At 37.8% G+C, this 22,856-nt stretch overlaps 1 protein-coding gene across 3 annotated transcripts; it reads left to right on the top strand.

The window, feature by feature from the left end:
* Positions 1-438: 438 nt before the first annotated feature.
* On the top strand, positions 439-22,163 carry LOC144650037 (uncharacterized). 3 transcript variants are annotated; one of them, XM_078509676.1, is made up of 36 exons: positions 439-603; positions 680-858; positions 940-1,005; positions 1,148-1,224; positions 1,728-1,807; positions 1,909-1,994; positions 2,480-2,553; positions 2,871-2,929; positions 3,551-3,667; positions 4,048-4,094; positions 4,391-4,519; positions 4,833-4,957; positions 5,497-5,560; positions 5,901-5,994; positions 6,151-6,211; positions 6,808-6,949; positions 7,759-8,220; positions 12,651-12,692; positions 13,219-13,274; positions 13,734-13,782; positions 14,488-14,628; positions 14,918-15,055; positions 15,461-15,555; positions 15,867-15,977; positions 16,196-16,353; positions 16,965-17,044; positions 17,172-17,232; positions 17,677-17,713; positions 17,872-17,980; positions 18,221-18,290; positions 18,457-18,508; positions 18,936-18,979; positions 20,054-20,166; positions 20,509-20,819; positions 21,044-21,121; positions 21,389-22,163. In XM_078509676.1, exons 1-36 carry the CDS (start codon positions 561-563, stop codon positions 22,005-22,007), a joined length of 4,269 nt encoding a protein of 1,422 aa, XP_078365802.1. In that variant the 5' UTR covers positions 439-560; the 3' UTR covers positions 22,008-22,163. The 3 variants fall into 3 exon arrangements, with proteins under 3 accessions (XP_078365802.1, XP_078365801.1, XP_078365800.1); XM_078509675.1 differs by having other exon boundaries at positions 4,388-4,519; positions 18,224-18,290; XM_078509674.1 differs by having other exon boundaries at positions 4,388-4,519.
* Positions 22,164-22,856: the final 693 nt, after the last annotated feature.

Raw genomic sequence — 22,856 nt, 5'->3', positions numbered from 1 at the left:
AATTCGCTTACAACAAAGGGATTTTAAAACGGTTGATTTGATTTGCCAAATTCAAATTTCCTTTGTTAAGGATCTAGCCAATTAGGTAGAGGTAATTACCTCTACTTGTTTAGAAAATAACCCTAGAACACGCGAAGAGAAAATCACAAGCGTATTTTAGAAAAAAGTGCGAGAACTTAGCGAAAACTTAAAAAACTTCCGCCGGAATTTTTCAAGTTGTAATTTATTTCGACCCTTTTCACCTATGGCCAGAGACACTCGTCGGCAGTTTTAGTACGTAAGGTGATAATTATTTTTCGGAGCTTGGACCCCCCTTCCGATTTTTTTTCTATAAAGCTTAGTTCCGAAAAGGATTGCTTCTCCTAGGCAACCTCGTTCTGGTAACGAGGTTGAAGTTTAGCGCGCGCGGGATTTGACATCAACAACGTCACAAAGCCCGTTGGTCGCGTCAATGAACTTCGCCACAACAACAAAACGTTTGTTTGAATTCTACTCAAAAAATCCTTCCGATTTAGCGAATAGTTGTTGATAAATAATTGTCCGTACATGTTGAAAAGAAAATGAAAGTCGAGGAGGCTCAGAAGTTTCCAATAACTTCAAAAGGTTAGTTCTTATTTATGCTTTTCTTCACCGTTTTAGCTCTTCGATTGTTAACGAGCCTCGTTTTTGATTCTCAAAGAACCACCGCAGTTCGAGGAAAATCAGAAGCAAGACAAGGCCAACAAACCCGAGCCTGGTTTATCTGAAGAACAAGTGGAAACCTTAAAACAAGTCAGTTCCCTTGTAGCGATGTTCCAACAAGAAGCACTGAATGAAAAACAAACTCGACTCTTAGCCCAGCTTAAGGCTCTTGAAAAGGTTCGCTTTGAATCTTTCATTGTAATCTTAAAGATGGCATTGCTTTATTGTTTGTAAGTATTTTTACAATCTTCATTGCAGGACAGATTAGCATCAGATGCTTGGAAAATTATTGCAGCTCTTAAGAAGGAAAAGGGAGATCTTGAGGTAAAAAGCATATTATTTAAACTCTACTTTCAGCAATAAAACGTTGTTTATATAAGCTTAAGCGTATCTGCCACGTGTCCAATGAAATCAATCAATTGTAAATATAAAACTGAATCAACAATCATTTTTCTGTGACTTTTAGACTCAGGTTCAAAAACTGAAAGCTCAAAACAGCAAGCTTGCTAGCGAAAGAGTCGGGCCAGTTGGAGGTTGCAAAAGGTAAGCCCTGTTTATTATTATTCTGCCATTAAAACCTACTTAGCTTGATTAGCTTACTGAGCTTTATACTTAGTAGAAATATTTGCGAGTGATTGAAGACGAACAGCCTGCTAAAGGGATCGTTTAATAAAGGGGTGTGCAGTTTTATAGCATTTTTTAGTCATGATAAAGTTTTGTCAAATTGAAACGAGAAAACACGATCTCCAATGTCCACGAGATTTACAAAACCAACTTTAATTTCGTATCAGCGTTCCTTTTTAAATATTATTAAAAGATAAAATAAAAATTTGTAAACAGTTCACTGAAAGAAACGGATCTTATTTTCTGACTTTCGATATTTCTCCGATCGTTTTATTAGATAACAAGAGACATTTTCAAAGATGACTTAGCTTAAAGTCTATTTTTGGAGCTCTGCAACTTCGTACGCCCATGGTAGTGTGAATAAGATCCGTTATTTCTTTTTTCTGATAAATTATTTTTTGTTTATTGTTTGTAATCTGCAGGTCTCAAGTCAAACCCAGCGAAACTCGTCAAACAGAAGTTAAATTACCCGACACCGTGAACGATACTAACAGAATAAAAGGTAAACAATGTTTACATGAAAAACTAAATTGAGTAGCTTTTAGTATTTGATAATCAAAAAGTGAATTTCTGAATCAAATTTATTTTGTAAACTTATTTCAGATGAGCTCAATAAACTGTTTGTAAAGAACACTGTTGCACCTACAGTTAGAGAGAAGAAAGGAGATTTAAACGACAAACAAACAAAGGTAAACCAAAAAATACTCATTCCCAAAGAATGTTCGGTTAAATAACAGTGAGATTTTCTGTAACCTTATTTTTTTTGGAGGGGGGGAGAGGGGGGTGGGGGGTGTGGCTGAAGGGTATTTTTAGAAGGAAGCATGCTTTTCAAAAAATGGCCGGGGTTTGATTTGGAAAGAGTTTTGGGTTTGAAATATTTTCCGTGCACACAAAAATGGTAGTACTTTCGAAATGTAACTACAAATTCCCTAACTGGAAGAAATTACATCATCCTTTTATATCTTTTGGAGGGATCTAAGGCGGCTTTATTTTCGGATCGGCCAGAACTACAGAAGTATTATCGGAATTTATGATAGTATTAGTTTTTGTGTTTAGGTTACCACTGAAAAAAAAAAAAATGATCAGAAAAATTGACCTCTTTTATATGACACATCATACATTATGCGCGAATGTTTGTAGCCATGTATTTTATTAAGCTGATACCTTTTTACAGCCAAAGAATGTTCCAGATACCACAGCATCTGTTTCAAGTAACATCGACGAGTCAGCACAAGTCACAGATACAAGGTTAACTCATGAAACTCATTGAAATGATAAATTGCACGAGTTTAAGTTCGAGTCTCGACTTTGAGTTAGAATAAGAGTTTCAAATATTGAATATTTAGACGCTTGCAAATGCGTTTTCTCTATATATTATGGGGGTACATGTACTACTTACAGCACAGAAGTAGTCTACTTATCGAGCTTTTTCAGAATTTTGTCTTTGTCCACTAGAGCTTGGTGAACTATCTTCGACAAATCTTTAAAGAAAAATCAAAGATATCCTGATAGTTCCCAAATTCCAATTTTCCTACAGCACTTTTTTCTTTTTCTTTTGTTTCCAGAACACAAGATGTTACCAGCAAAAACAATCTGGCTGGCAAGTCACCAGTCCAAATTGAAGGTAAATCCTGTTAACATCGTTCACTTTATAGCTGATATGTTGAGACGCCTAGCCTACAGCATTGTATTTTTACACAAGCCTTTATTTATTGGACTAACGTAAAACAGTGAGAGTGTCCCCGGTACGCAAACTAGTTCTCATGACGAAAGTTTCTGTCGCAAGAAAATAAAACTTCTCGCAAACAAATTCAACTAAATATAAGGTTAGGATATATGTAGATATATTTAAAAAACAGTTACTTACTTTAATAGCGATAGGCTTTTGGATTTGACGTGGAATTGATTCGTCCCTCGTTATTACAAAAGGCACAAAAGAGATATAATGGGCCAATCTTACCCTATTTATGCTTGTGTGCGCGCGTTATATCATTTTGTGGTAGCTGGACCAAAGTTTTCTTTCAAGAAATACTTAAAAACTTGATAGGTAGAAAGAATCGAGCATAAGGAACAATGTAATATAATAACTTATGGAAAAATCTCAAAAATCCAAAATTATGCAATAGAAAATATAGGTCACCATGCTCGTTTGCGAGAAAACGATGCGTGCGCTTATCACGCGTAAAATTCTGCGCAGTAAGGAATCACACCTTAACATGACTATAAACTGATTCCATTATTACAGAGTTCCGTGATCCAGTGGCCGGTGTATGTGGACTTGAGAATCTTGGCAACACGTGTTTTGTGAACGCTGGCTTACAGTGTCTCTTCAGTGTTACACCATTTTGCAGATTCTTTTTAGGTATGAATTCACTGAAAAAAGAATCTTTTCACATTTCGTGTATTAGAACCAATTGAAAATATTTTGATTTAATCAAACATCCACTGACTTAAAGGGACTGTTTCACGGATTTTAGCCAAATTTAGCGATGGGAAATGGCCATCAAATTCAGTGAAATATTAAAGATAACCTCGTAAAACAGTGAAGGAACAATTCAATAACACAGAAAATACAAAAGAAGGTACGGATGGCCAAAGATGATGAAGATTGAAATGGATTGAAATGGATCGGCCGTGACGCAGGCCCTTTAAACGTAGAGCGTTTGCCATGCTACCATTTTGATAATCTATTGCTAAAAATCATCTCGGTGCAATTGACGTTTTTTCGATGTACCTCTTTAGGTGGAGGGCACAAAACGGTGACTCAGAAAAACTTAAAGAATAGTCAGGTGAGAATATTGAATGGAATTGAGGCTAGTTAACAAAGTGCTGCTAAGTTCTACCTACCAACAATTGTGTAAAAGTAGCAATTTAATACCTCTATTGCTTTGATATGAAGGATTCATGGTATCAACCCTCTCCAATACGTCGTTGTTTATCGTGTGTGACCTTTCCAAGGCACGCACGGTCGTCTGTAGGTCGTCTGTAAGTGGTCGTTTTGGGGGTTGGCGTGGGTTGGTTTCTTTTACAACAGTATAATTGTAGAGCCAGCGAGTATAACATGATGTGTTATTCTTTTCAGCAGTTGTTGTGCAAGAGCTTGGGTGATCTGGTGACTAAAGTGTGGAGTGGTTCTTATCTTCAGTGTGATCCAACAGAACTGTATTCAGCAATCACTACACACTTCTATAGTCAGCTTACACCACAGAGACAGGTAATATCGACACAGATAAACACTAAGTAAGCTCGCTTACACGCATTGCGCAGATTATTATCAAAAACGTCGTGGCTGAGTGCTTGAGCTGGGCAATATTGACCTTTGTACCGTACTCTGTCTTTATCTAAAGAGCGGTAAAATGGTTTCGATTGTACCTTAACAGTTTTTGTTATGGTATGGGAACTGATACGCCCAATAAATTTGGTTACACCACAAAACACCACGAGCTTTCTTATCTCCTTTAATTTTTTCCCAGTGACTCTGTTTCTTTTCCTTTAATTGAACGGTATTTATTTTTCCGTTTCTTTAGCATGACTGCCATGAATTCCTCGCCCTATTTCTCGATGGACTTCATCAAGAGCTCAACTGCGCACACTCCGACTCCTCATCAGCTGACCAGCCAAATAAGAGTGACTGCGCAGAGCAGAAATGGAGGTCTGGTAGTGTCTTTAAATCCTGGAACATTAAAAGCTCGTTTGACAGAAGCGTTACTTGGTCTTCGTACTGTAAAAAATTAGACTCCTTTTCTGCGAAAAAATAAACTTTGATATAGTCTACATTTTAAACTGAATGGTTTCGCTTTTCCAATTTCACTTACAATATAGTTTAACTTTTTTATCTTAGTTAATAGCATCAATTTTGCTTTTTCCTAAGTGGCAGATATCAGTCATTTTTTCTTGAACAGACGACGCGACTTTTTACAAAACATTTTGCATCGCAATAGCGAAGTAAAAATCGCTCTAGTAGTGCTGCATTGGCGACAGAGTAGTTGCGAGAAATACAATTGCCGGTAGTTTGTCTAGTAACAGGCAGGGACACGAGTTTGCTATTAAAATTCGCAAAAATTTAAAAAAAATAGTATTAAAATTTGCTTGTACACGGAACGTGGTAAATAACGACTCACATTCAGTTCAATACCGTCACTACTTGATGATCTTGTTTGTAAAGCCACTCAGTTGTGATGTATTTTTCAGACAGTACACCAGATGTAATGATTCCCTTATTGTTGATACTTTCCAAGGACAACTGCAAAGCAAGGTAGAGTTGGTATAATGCAGAGTACCCGAGCAGGCAATCCGTCTGAGCAGCAACATTCTCACTTTCAACATTTTCCCTAAATAAGATATGGTTATTTTGTAAAAAGTGTTTAAAAAAGAACTTGTGCGCCTGGGCGCTTATTTTGTTAAAGCAGATTTACTGCATGGCAAAATGTAAGCTTAATAAGTTCTTGGAATCGGATTCCTAGGGGCCATTCTTCTTTCTAGTTTTTGTTAGTTACATACTAATATCACCCAGTCTATTGGGTATTTTACTAGCTTCTCTACACAGGACACTGAAGACGTCATCATTATTCATGCTGTTTCTTTCGCTTTCTCAGATCACATGTTGTAACTGCGGCCACGAATCTTTTAAGCATCAACCATTTACGTTTCTATCAGTGCCACTGTTGAGTGAATCATACCACACATTTGGTAAGTATATCTTGATCATAATTATTAAGCTTAGGCCGCCTTACGCTGAGTTGATGTCACGAGGTATCCAACGGTTTCCAACTTTTTCTGTAAGTGATTGTAACTGGTTTATACCCGATTATCACATTTTGATATCTACTTTTCGCTTGCCTATAGTTGTCACCTGGATGTCACGTGATTCCAAACAAACAAGTGACGGCAAAATACAGGCAGTCAGGTAAGCTACTTACAGAATCTCATGCAATGCAGTCCTAATGCCAGTGTTCTAGATAAATCTGACTGACTGACTGACTGACTGACTCAGTGACTGACTGACTCAGTGGCTGGCTGGCTGGCTAGCTGGCTGACTGACTGGCTGGCTTGCTGACTGACTGACTGACTGACTGACCGACCGACTGACTGACTGACTGACTGACTGACTAACAGTAACAGTAACAGTAACAGTGAATCTTTATTGTGCCTTACACTCCAAAGGGAGGTATTGGTCTAGTTACAATAAAGGTGTTATAGCAACTATGCTAACAAATTACTTAATAACAAACAATGAAATTACAATGCAAACGTTTACGGTAGTTATTGGACTATTACTTATACAACTATTTATTGATAACTGACTGACTGACTGACTGACTGACTGACTGACTGACTGACTGACTGACTGACTGACTGACTGACTGACTGACTGACTGACTGACGGACCCACTTGCTTACTTTTTGTTCATCATATAAAGCACATGCATAGCCACATAACGATGTTCTTTCTTTTGAGTCTTTAGATCTTTCACTATACTTTTCATTATTGTTTTTGATCAGATTTAAAGTTCAAGTGACCAAACCAAGTACTGTGCTTAAACTGAAAAACAACTTTGTTTCATTACTCGCCGATTATGAACGACCACAGCTGAAGGAGATCAAGGTGTCAGTTGTACGAAACAGTCAGATCATATCAATTATGGTACAGAAATCATTTCTTATTTGTTTTATTATTAATTACGGCGCACGAACTGTATCACTATGTAAGGCTTTTCTTACTGAGTTTTGCTGAACGAAAACTGTAATTAAAAGTGAATTTTGTTTGCTAAAGACAGTAGTTTAGCCAATACCCGATTTCCTCTATAGCGCGCGCCTGCAGGGAATCACGGTAGTTGTATTTATCAAACCATGCGCGAGACTTAGCAACGTGCATCGTTGCTGAGTCTCGCGCTTGAAATTAAATTCAGTGTACGGTTTATCACTTTCCTCGCTTGTGAAACAAGTCAAATACATCTAGGCAGAAGCCAGGTTTAATACTAGCAACAAAAAGCAACCAGACCAGCACACATAATGCTTTCAATGCAGTAGCTTGATTGGCTTAGATTTCACTGAGATCTTTTCTGTTGTGTTATTGCAAAAAATGCAAATAAACTTGGTTTTTGAAAATTTTGCCCAAAGCTGTCGAGTTGTTGGTTTTAACAAATGTCGCGGCGATGAGCGTAAATATTTTAAAGTTCTTCAAAAGATTTCAATTGATTCAGGTTAATTTTTGTGGCCTAATGGCATCTTTTCACTAGTTTGGACAAGTGCCTTACTTTCTAGCAAAATAATTTGCTGCAGGTCGCGGACGTTGGGAAGTGATAATTAAAAAGGCGTGATTATTTGATTAACAGTCGAGTTGTAAATCAAACTGCTATATACGGCTATCAGAAGTTCCGTTAAAGTTGAGCATGTTGTAGATATCCGGCACTTGTTCTTTTTTAAGACGAACCACTTGCGTTTCCTTTACAGAGCGACGACAAGCAGTTAACGCCATTCACTGACCGTAGAAGCAAACTGTACATATTTAAACCGTCACAAGCTCCGGAGTCTTTATACGTTAAAGACGATGTCAATATGAGACGAAGTTCTCTGCTGTGTCCCGCGGGACGAGTGTCTAGTCAAGCAAACGACTCTACCATGTACTACTCCCCTGAGGCTGCAAGCACTTCGGAGTTCATGTCAGCACTTGATGAACTTCAAACTGAACCTGCTGCAGTTGGTAAATCACCGGTAAATAAACGCCATATCAACCGACTGGCAAGTCCTAATACCAGCACTCCAAAGACTCAGGCCGGGCAGAGAACACATGCATCGCTGTCAAACGTGTATCGCTTGAGCGGCACGTGCTGTATTTGCCTGGAGGAGAAGTCTGATAAAGAACTTATTCCACATGACAAGTGTGGAAGATTATTTTGTCGCCGATGCCTTCAGGTGAGTGAAATTCAAATTATTTCAAATTGGGAAGCCAAAAGCACCACATCATCATTAAAGTGCTACTATGACCAAAATTTTTGTTTTTCTTTTCGTCTTTTTCTAAAGTCAATTTGTTCAATAAGTCTATATTTAACTAGCGCGCTAGAATTTAGAACGTTGCGAGCAATATAAGCCTTGAAATAGCTTGCCGAAAATCGTGGAAAACCCGTCCGCCATTACTCGGACGTCTAAAGTGAGCCAGCGACTGTACTGAAAAGCGGATTTACGCATGAGTTGGTCCGTGACGTCATATGCGCATCGTCGCTTCGAGCTTCGAGTGTTCCAAGAGAGAATATACTGAGAATTAGCAGGGTTATAAAAGATATTTCTTCGACAAATTCTTTGTCTAGTTTTCCCGGTGGCGAAACCCAAGAGAGCCGCAACGAAGAGACATTGCAATTTAGCGGTATCGTTTCTTATAATGAGAATTTAAAGCCGTTTGACGTCGGTCTAAAGGGCAATGTTTGTATGCAAATACTTCATTCGATCGATGAGGTTTTGGCGCTGTATGCCTACAACGAAGCTGCCGTCTTCTTGTCCAATCGAAGAAGCCTCGAAGAACGAAGAGGAACGGCGATTCATGGACTACGTTCGTTTGAATACATGGTATGATGAGAACGACATTGAATAGTTGGGATAAAATGTCTGCAATGTTTGAATTAATAGAGAGCTCTGCATATATATCATGTATATATACATGTAGGTTGCTATTGCCGTTTGCGAAGGATTGAAATGATCTTTACTGTTGTTTTCATTCTTGTAATCTATCATACACGCCATGGGCATAAAATCTATCTCAGCTGTTTATTCCGAAAAAAGCTTTATAAACATGAAATAATGTAAAATTTATACAGAAAAATTAAAGTCAACAAGATGGTGCGGGTGATCAATGGATTTTAAGTTCCTTGAGTTTTATACAGTTTTACCTTCCTTGACTACATAACAATACAGGTAATAAACCTTTTTAAAACTAAGTGTTTTAATGGGTAATAACACTTCAGACATCCAGCTTCAGCCAGCATTCAGTATTCCTGTTTCTTTAAATAAGAAAACCATTTGAATGCTGTATAGAGTCCTTCACTCTATTTTACTGATTATGTTATGAAACTGTCCCACAAGTAGCAGCAAAACTGGGTAGGAGTAGTTTTTCTTATTCATTTCACCCATTTGTTTTCCTCTTGGCCCCGTGATTTTTTGATGATAAAAATAACTGAAACAAAATATGCACAACATGGGAACAAGTAAAGTAATATTAAGGGTATAAAGTTTTAAGTTCATAAACAGGAACACCTAGACCTCAAACAAACACTGGGACCTTGATCAAACGTTTCCAGTTTTGAACCGGCATTTAAATGAAGCCTGCGTTGAGTCGGGGTCTGGCATCTACTCAAGAAAATATTTTTTTATGGTATCATATGCAATATGACAGTGGCCCTTTCTAGAGAATATCACTGGCAGTACATTGTGCATCTGCAGTATGTGTATGTAATTGAGAGTTCAATTTTGGGACTAATCTTGTGTCAACTTAACGTGACTGTAAACAAGCCAGCTCCGTATACCACCCTAAATAAATTGCTCCCTTGATGCAAAAAGGCAAAGTCTGCATGCAAGCCTGCTTGCCCATCAGGCCAAAGCATATCTTGGTTTAAGTAGGACATACATGTAATGACACTGGTCTGGGCTTGCGCACTGACCATTAGGTCACCGCACCTAAATAGGGGTGTCGAATGGTTAATGCGAGACTTTGCGAGACGGCGGGACTGATATCTTTTCTGCGAGCCCGACCTTTTTAGCCTTGTAAAAGAAATCGAGACTCCGAGAAGGCGTCAAAGAAAAATTCGAGACGGCGAGACCCCTGAAATTTGGCTAAAATTTTGCGAGACCCGCAGTTTTTGAAGGACCATTCACCACCCCTCTAAATCAAAACAACTACCCCATTGCTATGCAACATTTTTATTTATGGTACAGGTTTGACTGTATTTGTTGTCGGCTTCGCAGTTCGTGTATCCTCTTTAAATAAATACATATATAATGGTTGCAAGGGTCCTGTGTGACCTCAAAATTGCCCTCTTGTTACAAAAAGGCAAGGTCTGCATGCAAGTCTAGTTGCCCACCAAGCAACTAGACTTGCATGCCCTCGTCACACCATCAATTTGCCAGTTCCCATTCTACACTTGGAGAGGAGGCACCATGAGAGTAGTCTTGCCCAAGAACACAGCACAATGACACCAGTAAGAGTCCACACCTGAACCGCTTGATCCGGAGTCCGACAACTTACACTTAGGCCACCTCACCTCAATCAATACAACATTTTTATTTATGGTACAGATTTGACTGTACTTGTGTTAGAAATTATGATGGATCAGCAGCTCAGGGGTTCTCTGGCACATTCACATGATTTATTGTTGGCTACTACATTCTCAACTTATGAACAAAAAGAGCATGCCAAAAATAAATATATTGCAAACTTAAAATAAAGAGTAGCTAGGATTTCAACGGTGCTCTGTTGCACACAGCATGAGTGATTGGCACAGGTCATAATTATAGCTCATGGCCCCTGTTGTACTTAAATATAATAAAGATATACTGAGTAAAATCCGGATAGCATGTATGTCTCTGAGACAGGCTAACACTGTTCTATCCTGAGATTACTTCTCAAAAAATGTTAATGAATACTATAAGTGCACAATGAAGTACAGTCCTACTGTAGTGTTTTATATTGCATGGCAGAAATAAACAAGTGACCAACACTGAAGACGTGCTGGTGAGTTTATTAAGACTACAGTGTATACAGAGGACTACAATGGAAACATTTTCAGTACATATAGTGATATAATCAGTAAAAAGATATTGCTAAGCTTTGCATCCTCTGTATGTACTTTCACATAATGTACCGCCTCGTGCGAATTTATTTAAGTTTATTTGTACAATACAGGATATAATTCAGGAACAAACATAAAATTACCTTTTTGACATGAAGTATTTACAATAAATTTAAAAATGACTATTCTAGAACACGAGAGCTTGAGCAACAGAAGTAAATTACGCCACTCACCCAATGTTTTGCTTCTAAAAAGGAGCGAATACAGTAAACTCACTGTAGATAATTCGAGGCGTTCTATTCTATTCACTTCCCTTGGATAGTTGAAGAAGTTAACCTCACAATGGTTGCAGGGAGAAATATCTATAAAGCATTTCCAAGAGTACAAGTTTCCCTCAAAGTTATCAGACGATCTATTATTCATCTTGCGTGGTTCGGGCGAGTTAAGATGTCACGAAATTTCGCCTCTTGAAATGTTTTCTGCCACTATGTTGTTCAAAAGTGACCTGGAGATGCCTTGAAGTATGTTTAAAAAACATTTGCGCAGTAGATAAGGCTTCTACATCACTACAGATTAAAAAGAAAACCAATGTTTTTCCAGATCGGTCACTCCAGCCTTCGAAGAAGCCATTTTGTTGATGCGCATATGACGTCAGCATGCTCTCGCCCCAACTAGTTCCAGATCTCTATTTGGTCCTCGGACATTTTTGAATCTAGTAATGGCGGCAAGCCAAAGCCGAAGTTTACGCGTGAAATAAGTGGTCTTCCAATTCGAATTTGAACTTAAAATTTGGCAAGGTTACTATTTAATGTAAGTACTTTGAAAAACCGAAGAGAAAAGGGAAGGTAAAATTTTGATCATAGTACCACTTTAAAACAAAACCATCCTGCCATTCACAGAGTTTCCTCTCAGTCTACATTCATAACATCAAAACAAATAAAATCATAACTTGCGACTTTTCAAGGATTTGTTTTCACTTCAGAGGTTACTAAGCTTTATTTTATCTCCTTTTATGAACAGATCTTACCTGAATCTCTACACCATTTTTCATTTACAAAATTACAAAGTCAAGATTTCTAGAAAAAAGAAAGTGATAACCGGGGGGGAGGGGAGGGGTACTCAAAAACCTTTTTATACAGGAAGGATCGGCCTTGAGGCCCAAACCCTTTTCTTAAAACGAATGGACCGCTTAGTAGGTCTGTTCGAGATATTTTTTATGCCCTTTTAAAATCCTAAATGATCGTTTTCCCTACTCTTTCCTATACTTCAGTTCGTGAAATCCTTTCCCTTAAATCCCTTACCTACGCCCTAAAAATGGTACCTCCTTTGGGCAGAGCCTCCCCATATCGTCCACTAAGTCGTCCTCAAAAAAGGTACTCTTTTCGGGTAGAGCGTCCCCATATCGTCTATATAGGGAACACCACCCCCGTGAGTGTTGATTAAAATCTTGCAGGGGTAGTTGGAAATAGCTGTGTTGTTGTTAGCGTTTCTAGGCTTATTAGAAACAAGGTACAGCATATTCATTTTGAACAAAATGGAGAGTAATCTGTTATATTTCTCACACAGGATGCAGCGGGAGGAGTCATTGAGTATCAACTGTCTTGTCCGGTAAGAAATACACAATATGATATGTACTCTATGCTCATTTGACATTCTCGATACTTTGCTATTCGTGATAATGATGACGACAACAACAGCAACAATTAGTAATAATGATGGTTGTTAATCGCATTATTTGGTGTGGAACTTTAAATACATTCCGCGAGTGCAAAAAAAAATTATCTAAGACTTTTATAACAAGATTTTGTTTGAAATTCTACGAAATAAATGAATCGTGTTTAAGTGTAATTGTGGCACATGGCCGTGATAGCACTTACCTACAGCTCGCTGCTTTTGTTTCCATAATTTGACAAAAAACGTTTTTTCTTAAAATTGTAAACATGCACTTTTCAGCCAATCAAACTGCACATGTTATCGTTTTGATATAATTTCATAAAACATGTTTGACCACTAATAAGCAGCAGAAAGATTAATAGATAGGGCTAATAAGAAGGTATTATAAAGAATATGCTGTTTTACATCAGTGAGTCTGATGAGTTGGTTATTAACCAGACGTACTGTTTGCTCTTTACAGAGATGTGCAAAGCAAGAAGCAGTCATTCAAACACATGAAATGGAGCACAAATCAAGGTATTGTCTTGTTCTTGGTTAACTAAAAAACATTTCGTGAAAACAAAGAGCTAGGTAGAGAAATGTCGAAGAAATCTGATGTTGTGGTGAATAGTCGCTCAAAGAGATTTTTATTCTTAGCTGAGTCCGAATAACATAGAATGTTGCAACAACTCTTGCATGTAAAATTGGCGCCATTGTCAGCCATGCTCAGGAGGCTGAGAAAATGGTTAGAAAAGGTTGCGTTACGATCACATTCCAGACCGAGTGTTACGAATGATCTAAACAGAGATAAAAACTGAAATCCTCTTGACAGTTTGAGAAAATGTGACATTAAATTTTAGTGCAATGTTTGATACAAAAGTTACTCGTGTTTGTATTTTACTGTAACTGAAATTTTACTGTAAATTCACGTTTTTCATCTTCGTATAATTGAATTGATTAATTTTCTAAATTTTTGGCCCTGACTGTTTTTTACAGAATGATTATTATTCCAGTTGTTTTGCGGAGATTCGAGGAAGATTCTAAGGTACATACACCTAATTCTACTGAATTGTTGACTTAAGGTCATTACCCTGAAATAGAACTGAACACACATTTTTAACCAAACTTCGCCTACTGGTTTATTACTTCAAGGGAAATAAAAAAGGGGGGGCACCAGATTCGTTTAGGAGCAGGAAGACCGTGTATATTTCATATAATTCCTTTATAATTCCTCTGCAAGTACTGCCAAAGTACACGTTTTTAGCGATAATTTGTTTTTCAAACATAGGAATTGATCTGTTTTCATTTTACAGAAAGAATTTGATCGCTTCACCCAAAATATAAGAAAAAATTGATAGGTCACCAGACTCGTTTACGAGAAAGCGACAATTAACTTCTCTCGCGGAATAAGCCGCATAGAAAAAAGCCGCCATTTTGTTTATGTGCGCGCGCTAGCGCGCGCTTATTACACGTAAAATTCTGCGCAGTAAGGATGCGCAATGCAATACAGGGTAATGACCTTAACTATACTGGTTGTTCTACTTCAATTATATCTTTAAGGCTAAGTGTAAGCATACCTTTGCGCAGATTCATGTATTTGTCCCTTTTTTAATTAGAAAATGCAAAAAAGTTAATTCTGTCATAATTTTCAAGACAAAGTCTTTATTTCTCAACTAAAATCACATGTACACCTCTAACAGAGTCTGCCATATTACTTTTGCCGACAATTTATCTGATGTTTTACTTTCAGACCAAGAGGTTATTTGGTCATCCTTATCTAATCATTCTACCCACAAACATTCTTGGAAAAGATGTGTACTCGTTCATAGCAAAGCTGTTACCGGAACCTGTGTCGTCACTTCCCTTCACTTTACATCTTGTCGACCAACAGGTGCGTCTCGAATAGCGTAGTTTTGACCTTTAACCTTCCACGCAAGCAAATAGACCGTTAAAATTGACGTTAACCAATACGATACATGAATGTAGATTGTTTTTGGTAATTGCTGAGGTCGAAAATAGTAAAATTTTAATTTTGGTATAAGAAAAGCAACGATTAAATCTTTCTACCTTGGGTCGCACAAAATGTCTCCTAAGAAATAATAATGTCACTCATTTTAAATTAAATTCTAATTGGATAGTTTTGAATCAACATAATTTTTCTCATTTTATGATCTTTTTAGGGACTTCATTGCTCACGCTGCACTAAAATCACCGGCTGTACTGGTTGCCAAGTCAACAATAACGTCATCCTTAACCTTCAGTCATGTGACAATCTGGCTGTTCATCTGACGAGCATCAGTCGCTGGGAGGCGGAGAGGGTAACAAATCCATTTTCTCAGATCAAAAAGGAAAGAAAAGAAACATTAAGCATCAGTTATGGAATTTTAAAATTACACTGGCCCCATCCTGCCTGGAGTTTTTTCTTTCGGAGAATGAACTAAGATCACAGAAGCCAACATATTAACATATCCAGATTTCTCAATTTTAAAGATGAACGAAAAAACCGTTTGATTTGAAATAAGTGGCCAGGAATCCCGCTTACAAAAGTTCCCTTATTACTATCAAATTGTAGACCATTTTAGTCCAAAGGTACGTCATACGAAGGCTGTGATCATTTCCGCGTCTTTCAGCGAGATTTTGTTGGCCACTCATACAAAATAGAATATGTGTTTTTCCATATAAGTGAGAATTTATTAAACTCAGTTTGAACCATATTTCATTAGATGAGTCGCTGTGTGGAGCATGACTCAATGTGGAAACCTCGAAACACAGAAGATCCACTCCAGCTTCAAAAATGTTTGAAGACATTTGTAGAAAGGTAGGCCGGTTAGTTTAAAAACAGAAAAGATAAGTTTAGCTTTTAGGTTGTTTGGCTACCTCTTTAAACGCCCACCTCAGAATTTTGGTCTACAAAAATATCTTTTCCACTGAGTCTTTAGTAATTTCTCTCCTCCGTGAATAAAGGTTTTTCTTTTCATACAAGGAGAGTAGCTTTTGACATTGATTGTTTACATTGTAAGGGAAATGTTTTGTTTTAAAGATTACAAACACTACGTTATACATCTTGTCTGTGTGGACGTACAATTATTTTGTAATTCCTTCAACGTAATGTTGTTGTTTTTCTTAAAGCGAGGAGTTGCCAGACACGTGGTATTGTCAGAAGTGTCGCGAGGAGAGAGATGCATCTAAATGTTTATCCCTGTGCCGGCTGCCAGACACACTTATAATTCATCTTAAAAGGCAAGTTATATTATTTCTGTCTAAACGATGTCTGCACTATAAAATAAACTAAAAAAAGACTGTTAAGTCTCTAGACAGAGGATGTCTTTGTATAGGAAAGTGAAAACTTCCCAAATCAACAGGGTAAAAAGATTCTTTCGCCTTTTTCGCCGATAGAGTGAAATGTCCTCGTGTTTTGGTGTATGTGGAAGTCATAACAGACATTTGTCATACATTAGGTACAGTCAGAGCGGTGTCAAGATCACAGCACCTGTGGAATTTCCTGTGGAAGAACTTGACATGCGTCAATACACCAAGTTAGAACATTACAGCGCTGAGGAGATTGGAGCAGGAGAGTTGATTTATGATCTGATAGGCTGCGTCTGTCATGAGGGAAGTAAGTGAATAATAACAAGTGGATGATAGCAAAGAAACGAATGTTCGATAGTAAGCATTGTGATTGGTAACATGCTGTGTTAAGGTCATTCAATTGATATAGAACCTACACTGAGATTTTTGTCAAACTTTGCCTATTGATTGTTTGTGTTATAGGAACTTAAATTTTGAAATAAAAATAGGGGTACCCGTGCTCGTTTAGGTGCAAAAGCACCTTGTTTATACCGAATAAATCTTTATAATATCAAAATGATTTCCGATGATTATTTCTTATTCTACACTGAGAATACGCACCCCCGATGCAAAATCCTGGTTACAGGCCTGCAGGTTATTGCAAAAATAAACAGTATTTTAGTTAGAAAATAAACTTACAAAAACCAGTTTTACAAGGTTAAAAAAGTTAAACTTGTTTTTCCTTGCAAAATCGGTTTTTGCGACTTCTGAGGAAAAAGATGAATCGAGCGGTCATGGTGAGCTTTCAGTCTGTAAAATAGCCACTGTATGTGCAAGAAAAATAAGACATTTCACAGCTCCACGATGCACAATAAAAAAACCCAGGGGTTGATACTATATAAATTAACAGTTGGTTTTTAACGTGTTGTTTAACATCAGGTTACAGCAGCGGACATTACACGGCGTACACGAACAACAATGGAGTCTGGTACCGATACGATGACAGCCATGTTACCAAGGTAACAACTCTCAATCTTTGGCATGAACGTCCTATTTTTCATTGAGTTATTCCTCTATTATACTGAACACTTTCAAAGTTTACTATTTGGAACTAGGAAATTATTGCCTTTCTGTTTTTTCTTCTAGGAAATGCCAAGCAACAAATGCTATGCTCAAGCGTATATTTTGTTCTATCGCAGAAGAGCTGGTAGGTTCTTCGCTTTTGATCATCAGACAGACATGAACTTAGTAACTGATTTATCTCTATTGTATACAAAAAAAAATCCTCTTAGCACTCAGTCGTGGTCCAGCTCACACGAAAATTTATAAACAAAAACGAAACAGAAAAATAAATCAACACACCAACTTAGAATTAAATTCGTTACTAAAATTAAACTTACTAACAACTTGAAACCGAGTAACGGACAAAGATGCTTTGATAACAAAGTACTTTGTTCATCTTCGCTTCTTGCTACATTGAATTCAAGACGACTCGAGAAAGATGTCGATCATTGTAGCATTTATGGTTAATTTTTGCAACTAAATGGTATTGTTTAGACGGTTATGTTTGGTAGATCATCTTTTAGTTCGTTAAATAAAGCTGTTATTTCGAATTTCATAACCTTGGGTATATCATGTTGTTGTATTGCAGTGTCTTCGCTAAGCACGTCAACAAGTGATACTCAAGAGTAAGTGGAATAGTTATTTCAAATCTTACTTTGACTTTGTCCTTGATATTCAATTCCAATACTCGGAGTTCAATGTAGCCTTTGTGATGCTTTGTATGTAAACGTTTTACTTCTATACTGCCTCAGTGTTTATCAGAAAGCTGTTTTTAACTCCTCAGGACTATAGAGGATAAATGCATGCCCTTATCAGAAGAAACAGAAAGTACTGAAATTGAAGCAGATGAACCCTCACCAAAATTGCCACAGCTTTCATTCACAAAAGAAAAGGTTGTACAACATTATAACTTTGTGATTTCGCTACTCTTTACTTTGAACTTTAGCAAACAATGTTTGAAAAATTATAACACTTTTCATTGAAAACTTTCTTGGAAGAAAACAAAACTTCGTTAGTATTCCTTGACTATAGCCTTTGTTGCCTTCAGCTTTGTGTTAACCAAACATCTTTACGTGTACAATTTGTTCACTTTTTAATGTTATTAGTTGTTTATAACATTTTCTTTCTTTCAGAAGACTTTCAAAGAGATTGGAGAAGAACTGACGCAAAAGCTAACCGCTCTACAAACTGCTGCTGACAGAGGTAATAGCAAACAATTATTTATCAAAGTGAGAGTACAATTCTTCTACTAATGAAAACTAGCTGTTTTCAGTAGATTTAAAAGTCCTTATACCACCGTTGTAAGACATGTTGCTGCTGTTTAGATTAACTCCTAGACCCATTAAATGGTTTGTCTGTTTTTCTTTAGTTTGTCAAAACAACACTGCAAGTAATGGCCCAACAATGAACCAAGTCAAAAGGTAAGCGGGTTGATATAAGTGGGTAAGTGAGTTCCTGATCCTTTTTGAACTAAATATTTTAATGAAAACTGTACTACACGAACAGCTAATCTTCCTTTACACAGTTTCCGTGTGATGTTCTTCAGATAGTAAATAAAGTACTTTAACAGCAAAACCCCTCTTAAGACCAACAACTTGTTATAACGGCCATTTTTTGGCCTTTTGAAAAGCTCGGCTCTCCTGTTAGTACGACCAGATATTTTAGTTGCCCTTTGGTATGGATTAACGCGAGCAGTTTACTGTAACAGTTTCAATGGTTACCTGTTAGCCAGTTTGTATTTGATACTGTAAATCATAGTATGCAAAGTTACTCAGTTCTGAGTAGAAAAATTGATTTCCCCAAACGTTTTTTGTTTTGGAGTTTTAACAATTTTACTTTTAACTTTAGGAGAAAATGGAAGACAAAACAGAAAATGCCTGGCAAATTAAGAGGCAAGGAATTACTTGTAAATTTTGAGAAGTTAATTATGGCATGTGTGTGCTCCTTCTGATGTCATCACTCTTATGTTATCATGGGACTTGAGAGTGTTTACATCGGAGGGAACATAAATACATCATTTCTTTACAACTATATTCATAGTGTAAGATTCTTGGTAACTGTACGTCTATAGTTTAAGATGAGCCACGGCAAAGTAACTACATCTCTAGTCCAGTCGTGAGTGTAAGGAGACTTTCCATTCCACGAGAATTTGAATATTCTAATGCAGGGTCACTACGTTCGGAGAAAACAGGGTTATGAAGAATATATACCTAGTTAACTTTCACCGTGGCTTTTTTCGTGTTCGTCCTTGGAACATACTAAATTATTATCTTCTCAATACTACCTTATTATAGGAAATTAATGATGTATGTTATTAACGCGAATTTCAAAAATTCGTGTTAATTTTATTGATGTAAACACGTTTACTATAAGCATTTAACCAGAACATTTCTTAAATTCGTGTTAATTTTATTACGCGTAAATTTTGTTCGCGTTGTTAAATTGCTTCGTTATATTCCTATAATAAAGTATACAGTCGAAGCTCTCTTAACGGACACTCTCGTAAGCGGACAGCTCTACTTACGGTCTCCTTGTCTGAAACCCCGTTTTAACTCCCATAAAAACTCTGTATTTTTACATTCTCGTAAGTGGACACTCCCATAAGCGGCCGCGGAAACTTTCAGAGATTACGACTTTGATTTTTTCTTTGTAAGCGGACAGCCCAAAGAAAATCCTATTAACAACCTCTGCATCTTGTTTTAATAAATCAACTTCACATCGCCATTCGTCACAATGATTTTACAGTAATTGCAGTACCATATTTCAGTGTTTGTTTTATCGTCATCCACGTCCGTCCGGTTATTGTTAGCTGGGCAAGCTCCTGTAAGCGGCCATCTATCCCCTACACCTCCAGTGGCCGCTCACGAGAACCATTCTCGTAAGCGGCCAGCTCCAGTTACGGACACTTTTTTCGCGTCCCGAGGGTGTCCGCTTACAAGAGCTTTGACTGATACTTGAATTTGCAGCAACTGAAGAACCAAGCAAACTCACAGCCAGACCTGAAGGAATCTGTGAAGAAGGAAAGGTGAACACATGTGACTGTAAACAGTGTGAATATCTCAAGACGCTGGAAAAACAGGTACATAAACATGGAGGTGTCACTGCCTTTAGAATGTGGCCTTGTTTGACGTTGTTAGGCTGGTAGTGTCGAATTCTTTCTTGCCTGCATATGAAGTGCTGTTAAGTTCTGTTTTGTTAGACGCGCCGTACGCATAGCCGGCCATTTTCCAGTTGACTTCTGCTTCTTGTTTCAAAACGGGTCCAGCAGCAAATTCTTTCACGTGAAAATTCTTTTGATTTTCAAGATTCAAAATGTTTTCGTTGGTGTCAAGAAGCTTTAAACTGCAGAGTTAAAACGGGTTATTGGCAACACATGTTTTTACTTTGTGACTTGTTCACCATTCTTTTCTTCTGCTTGCAGATAAAAAAGGCAAAACATTTTACCGACAAACAAAGTGCTTTGAGAGATGTTTTGGACACGGTGAAAAAGAACAACATGACTAGAAAACACTGCCGAGACTCGTCAAGCTCTGTTTCAAAGAAATCCTCATTAACATCAGTTTCACTGTCGATACACTCATCAGTTTCACCCTCAACAACACAATCTTGCACCACTGTGTCATCTGAAGATCCCGGATGCTATCTTCCAAAGGATACCGCTGTACAAGTCACCATCTGTGATCATCAGGAGAACCAATCTCCAAACACAAAACAACGTCACAAAAAATACAGGTAAAATACACTCCTACAACGACAGGAGTATGTAGTGTATTATGTGGTGCATGTGACACGTTTATGTGCTTTGGAGCAGATGGCTGTATGACAAATTGCAAGCTTAATTCATATTCGCGGTTCACTCCTTTTTCTCCTGCATCATTCAAAAGATAAATAGAATGATAAAAAGTTTTTATCATTCTAACGCTTTCTTTGTAATTCGCGTTTCTTGTTTTGTTTAGTGGCGATGACAGTAGCCTTGATGATGTTGGAACATTATCACAGAAGCTGAAATATGCAATAGAAAATGAAAATATCAGGTTTGTCTTAGTTAGTCTTATTAGATAACTGAATCTAATGAATCAAACATCATTTGCACTGTACCAAAATGAAAATTGAAAATTGATTTGAGGTATTTCAAAGACCTCCAAAGATCTTCAAAGAGTTTAGTACACCTTTGGTACCATTTCATAGCTAGTAACTCCCAAGTCTAGAATTTCCTGTTTTGGGGAGACAAAATAGCGAACATGTTATTGAGTCTAGATTTCCTGTACTATAATTTACTAGTTTACATGACCTTCCCTCAGACGTGCCGTGACGTTGTTGAGACGCGGTGCAGACCCTAATATCCTGGTGAATGGACTGAGTGCTCTTCACACTGCAGTGGGACTGGACTCTCCTCTCACCCTCCGCTTCACTCGTCTTCTGTTAGACTATGGTGGTGATCCTGATATCCCGTCTGTGGATGGTTTGACGCCGATTCACTTAGCCGCCATGTGGAACCGTGTTAACTGCCTCAAGCTGCTGATTGATCGGGGAGGGAACCCTTATCGGCAAGACAACGAAGGAATGAACGCACTTAAGCTAGCCAAAGTGTTTGAATCCGACACCAGCGCGGATACATCAGACTTCTTAGGGAAGCTTGACGACCGAATCTCCAAGCAACTCCAAGAATCATCTTTCCAATCAATCTCCCTAGACTCCCACTCAGGGGATGAGTTAAGTCCTCCTTTCCAGTCGTCCTATCCTCCGTCCCCTCGTGCGGGGTGTGGCATGAAAAGACTGGGAAAGAGAGTTTCCATGAGGATGGTCGGTCGGAGAGTGTCGCGGAACTTTCGGAGAGCTTCGGGTCAGTTTCGTCGTGGAATTCGACAAATTCGTAGTTTGCTTAGTTCTTCTAGTAGCGATAAACAAATTAAGGATTAGTTTACATAGTCAGAAAACGTTTTATTTCAGTGAAATCGATAAGTAGATGTTCACAGGCAACAATACTGAACAACACTTTAATAGTTAATTTGATGTAATATTTGTTTTCATTGTATTAAAATGTTATTTTTATAAATAAAGTTACTAATTTAACAATTTTTGACTAGCGCGTGCTTTTGTAGGGTTTGACGTTTTCAGTTCAGGGCCTTTTTCTAACCCAAGACGCTAAGTAAACTGCACGAAATTGGTCTCCAGTCTGTGTTTTGTTTCCATGAGTGTGTTGCCAGATTGGCAGCCAGTTTACAAGTAAAGTAGAAGTCACATGACATCACGTGGCGCCCTTTGTATGGACGTGGTATGATTAAGGAAATTTAATTGACTCAAATGAAGCAAGCATGATAAAGAAATTGTTTATATGTGTTATGAAACAGTAGCATCATGAGGATTCTGTTATAGGTAGAACGAAAATTCGATGTGTACCGTCCCCATCGAAGAATGGTAATTTGCTACATGCCTGCAGTTTAGTTGTGCAGCTTTTTCTGCTGCGGAAAACATGAGACGGAATTTGAAGCTGAGATAAAACAGGCCAGGAAGATAGAGTTGACAATGTTGCATCGCAGAAGATTTGCCGTAATTTCGTTGTTTGCTGTTGTGTTAATGTGGTCAGCTACAAAATCGACTGCTCAAACTGACACAGAGGACGCGCCATACAGTCACAAAGGACTTTCTGGTGAAGCTAACGCCGTTTTATTTGGAGGGTTCGTGTTAGCTGTGTGTGGAACATTTTATTTATGTATCTCGTGGACTTGCTGTTTCGAGCACGAAATGTTTTACAGCGATGAAGAGGGA

Source organism: Oculina patagonica, chromosome 4 (assembly GCF_052425735.1).
Source record: "Oculina patagonica isolate OP01 chromosome 4, crgOcupat, whole genome shotgun sequence".
Taxonomy (NCBI): domain Eukaryota; kingdom Metazoa; phylum Cnidaria; class Anthozoa; order Scleractinia; family Oculinidae; genus Oculina; species Oculina patagonica.
Note: the sequence above shows the minus strand (reverse complement) of the source record. Positions and strands in the feature narration are given on the sequence as shown.

Coding starts and splice junctions, on each gene's coding strand:
- LOC144650037 (XM_078509674.1), top strand. CDS start 561: ATGAAAGTCGAGGAGGCTCAGAAGTTTCCAATAACTTCAAAAG. Junction 2,554..2,870: donor GCACAAGTCACAGATACAAG/GTTAACTCATGA, acceptor TTTTGTTTCCAG/AACACAAGATGTTACCAGCA. Junction 5,561..5,900: donor AAGGACAACTGCAAAGCAAG/GTAGAGTTGGTA, acceptor TCGCTTTCTCAG/ATCACATGTTGTAACTGCGG.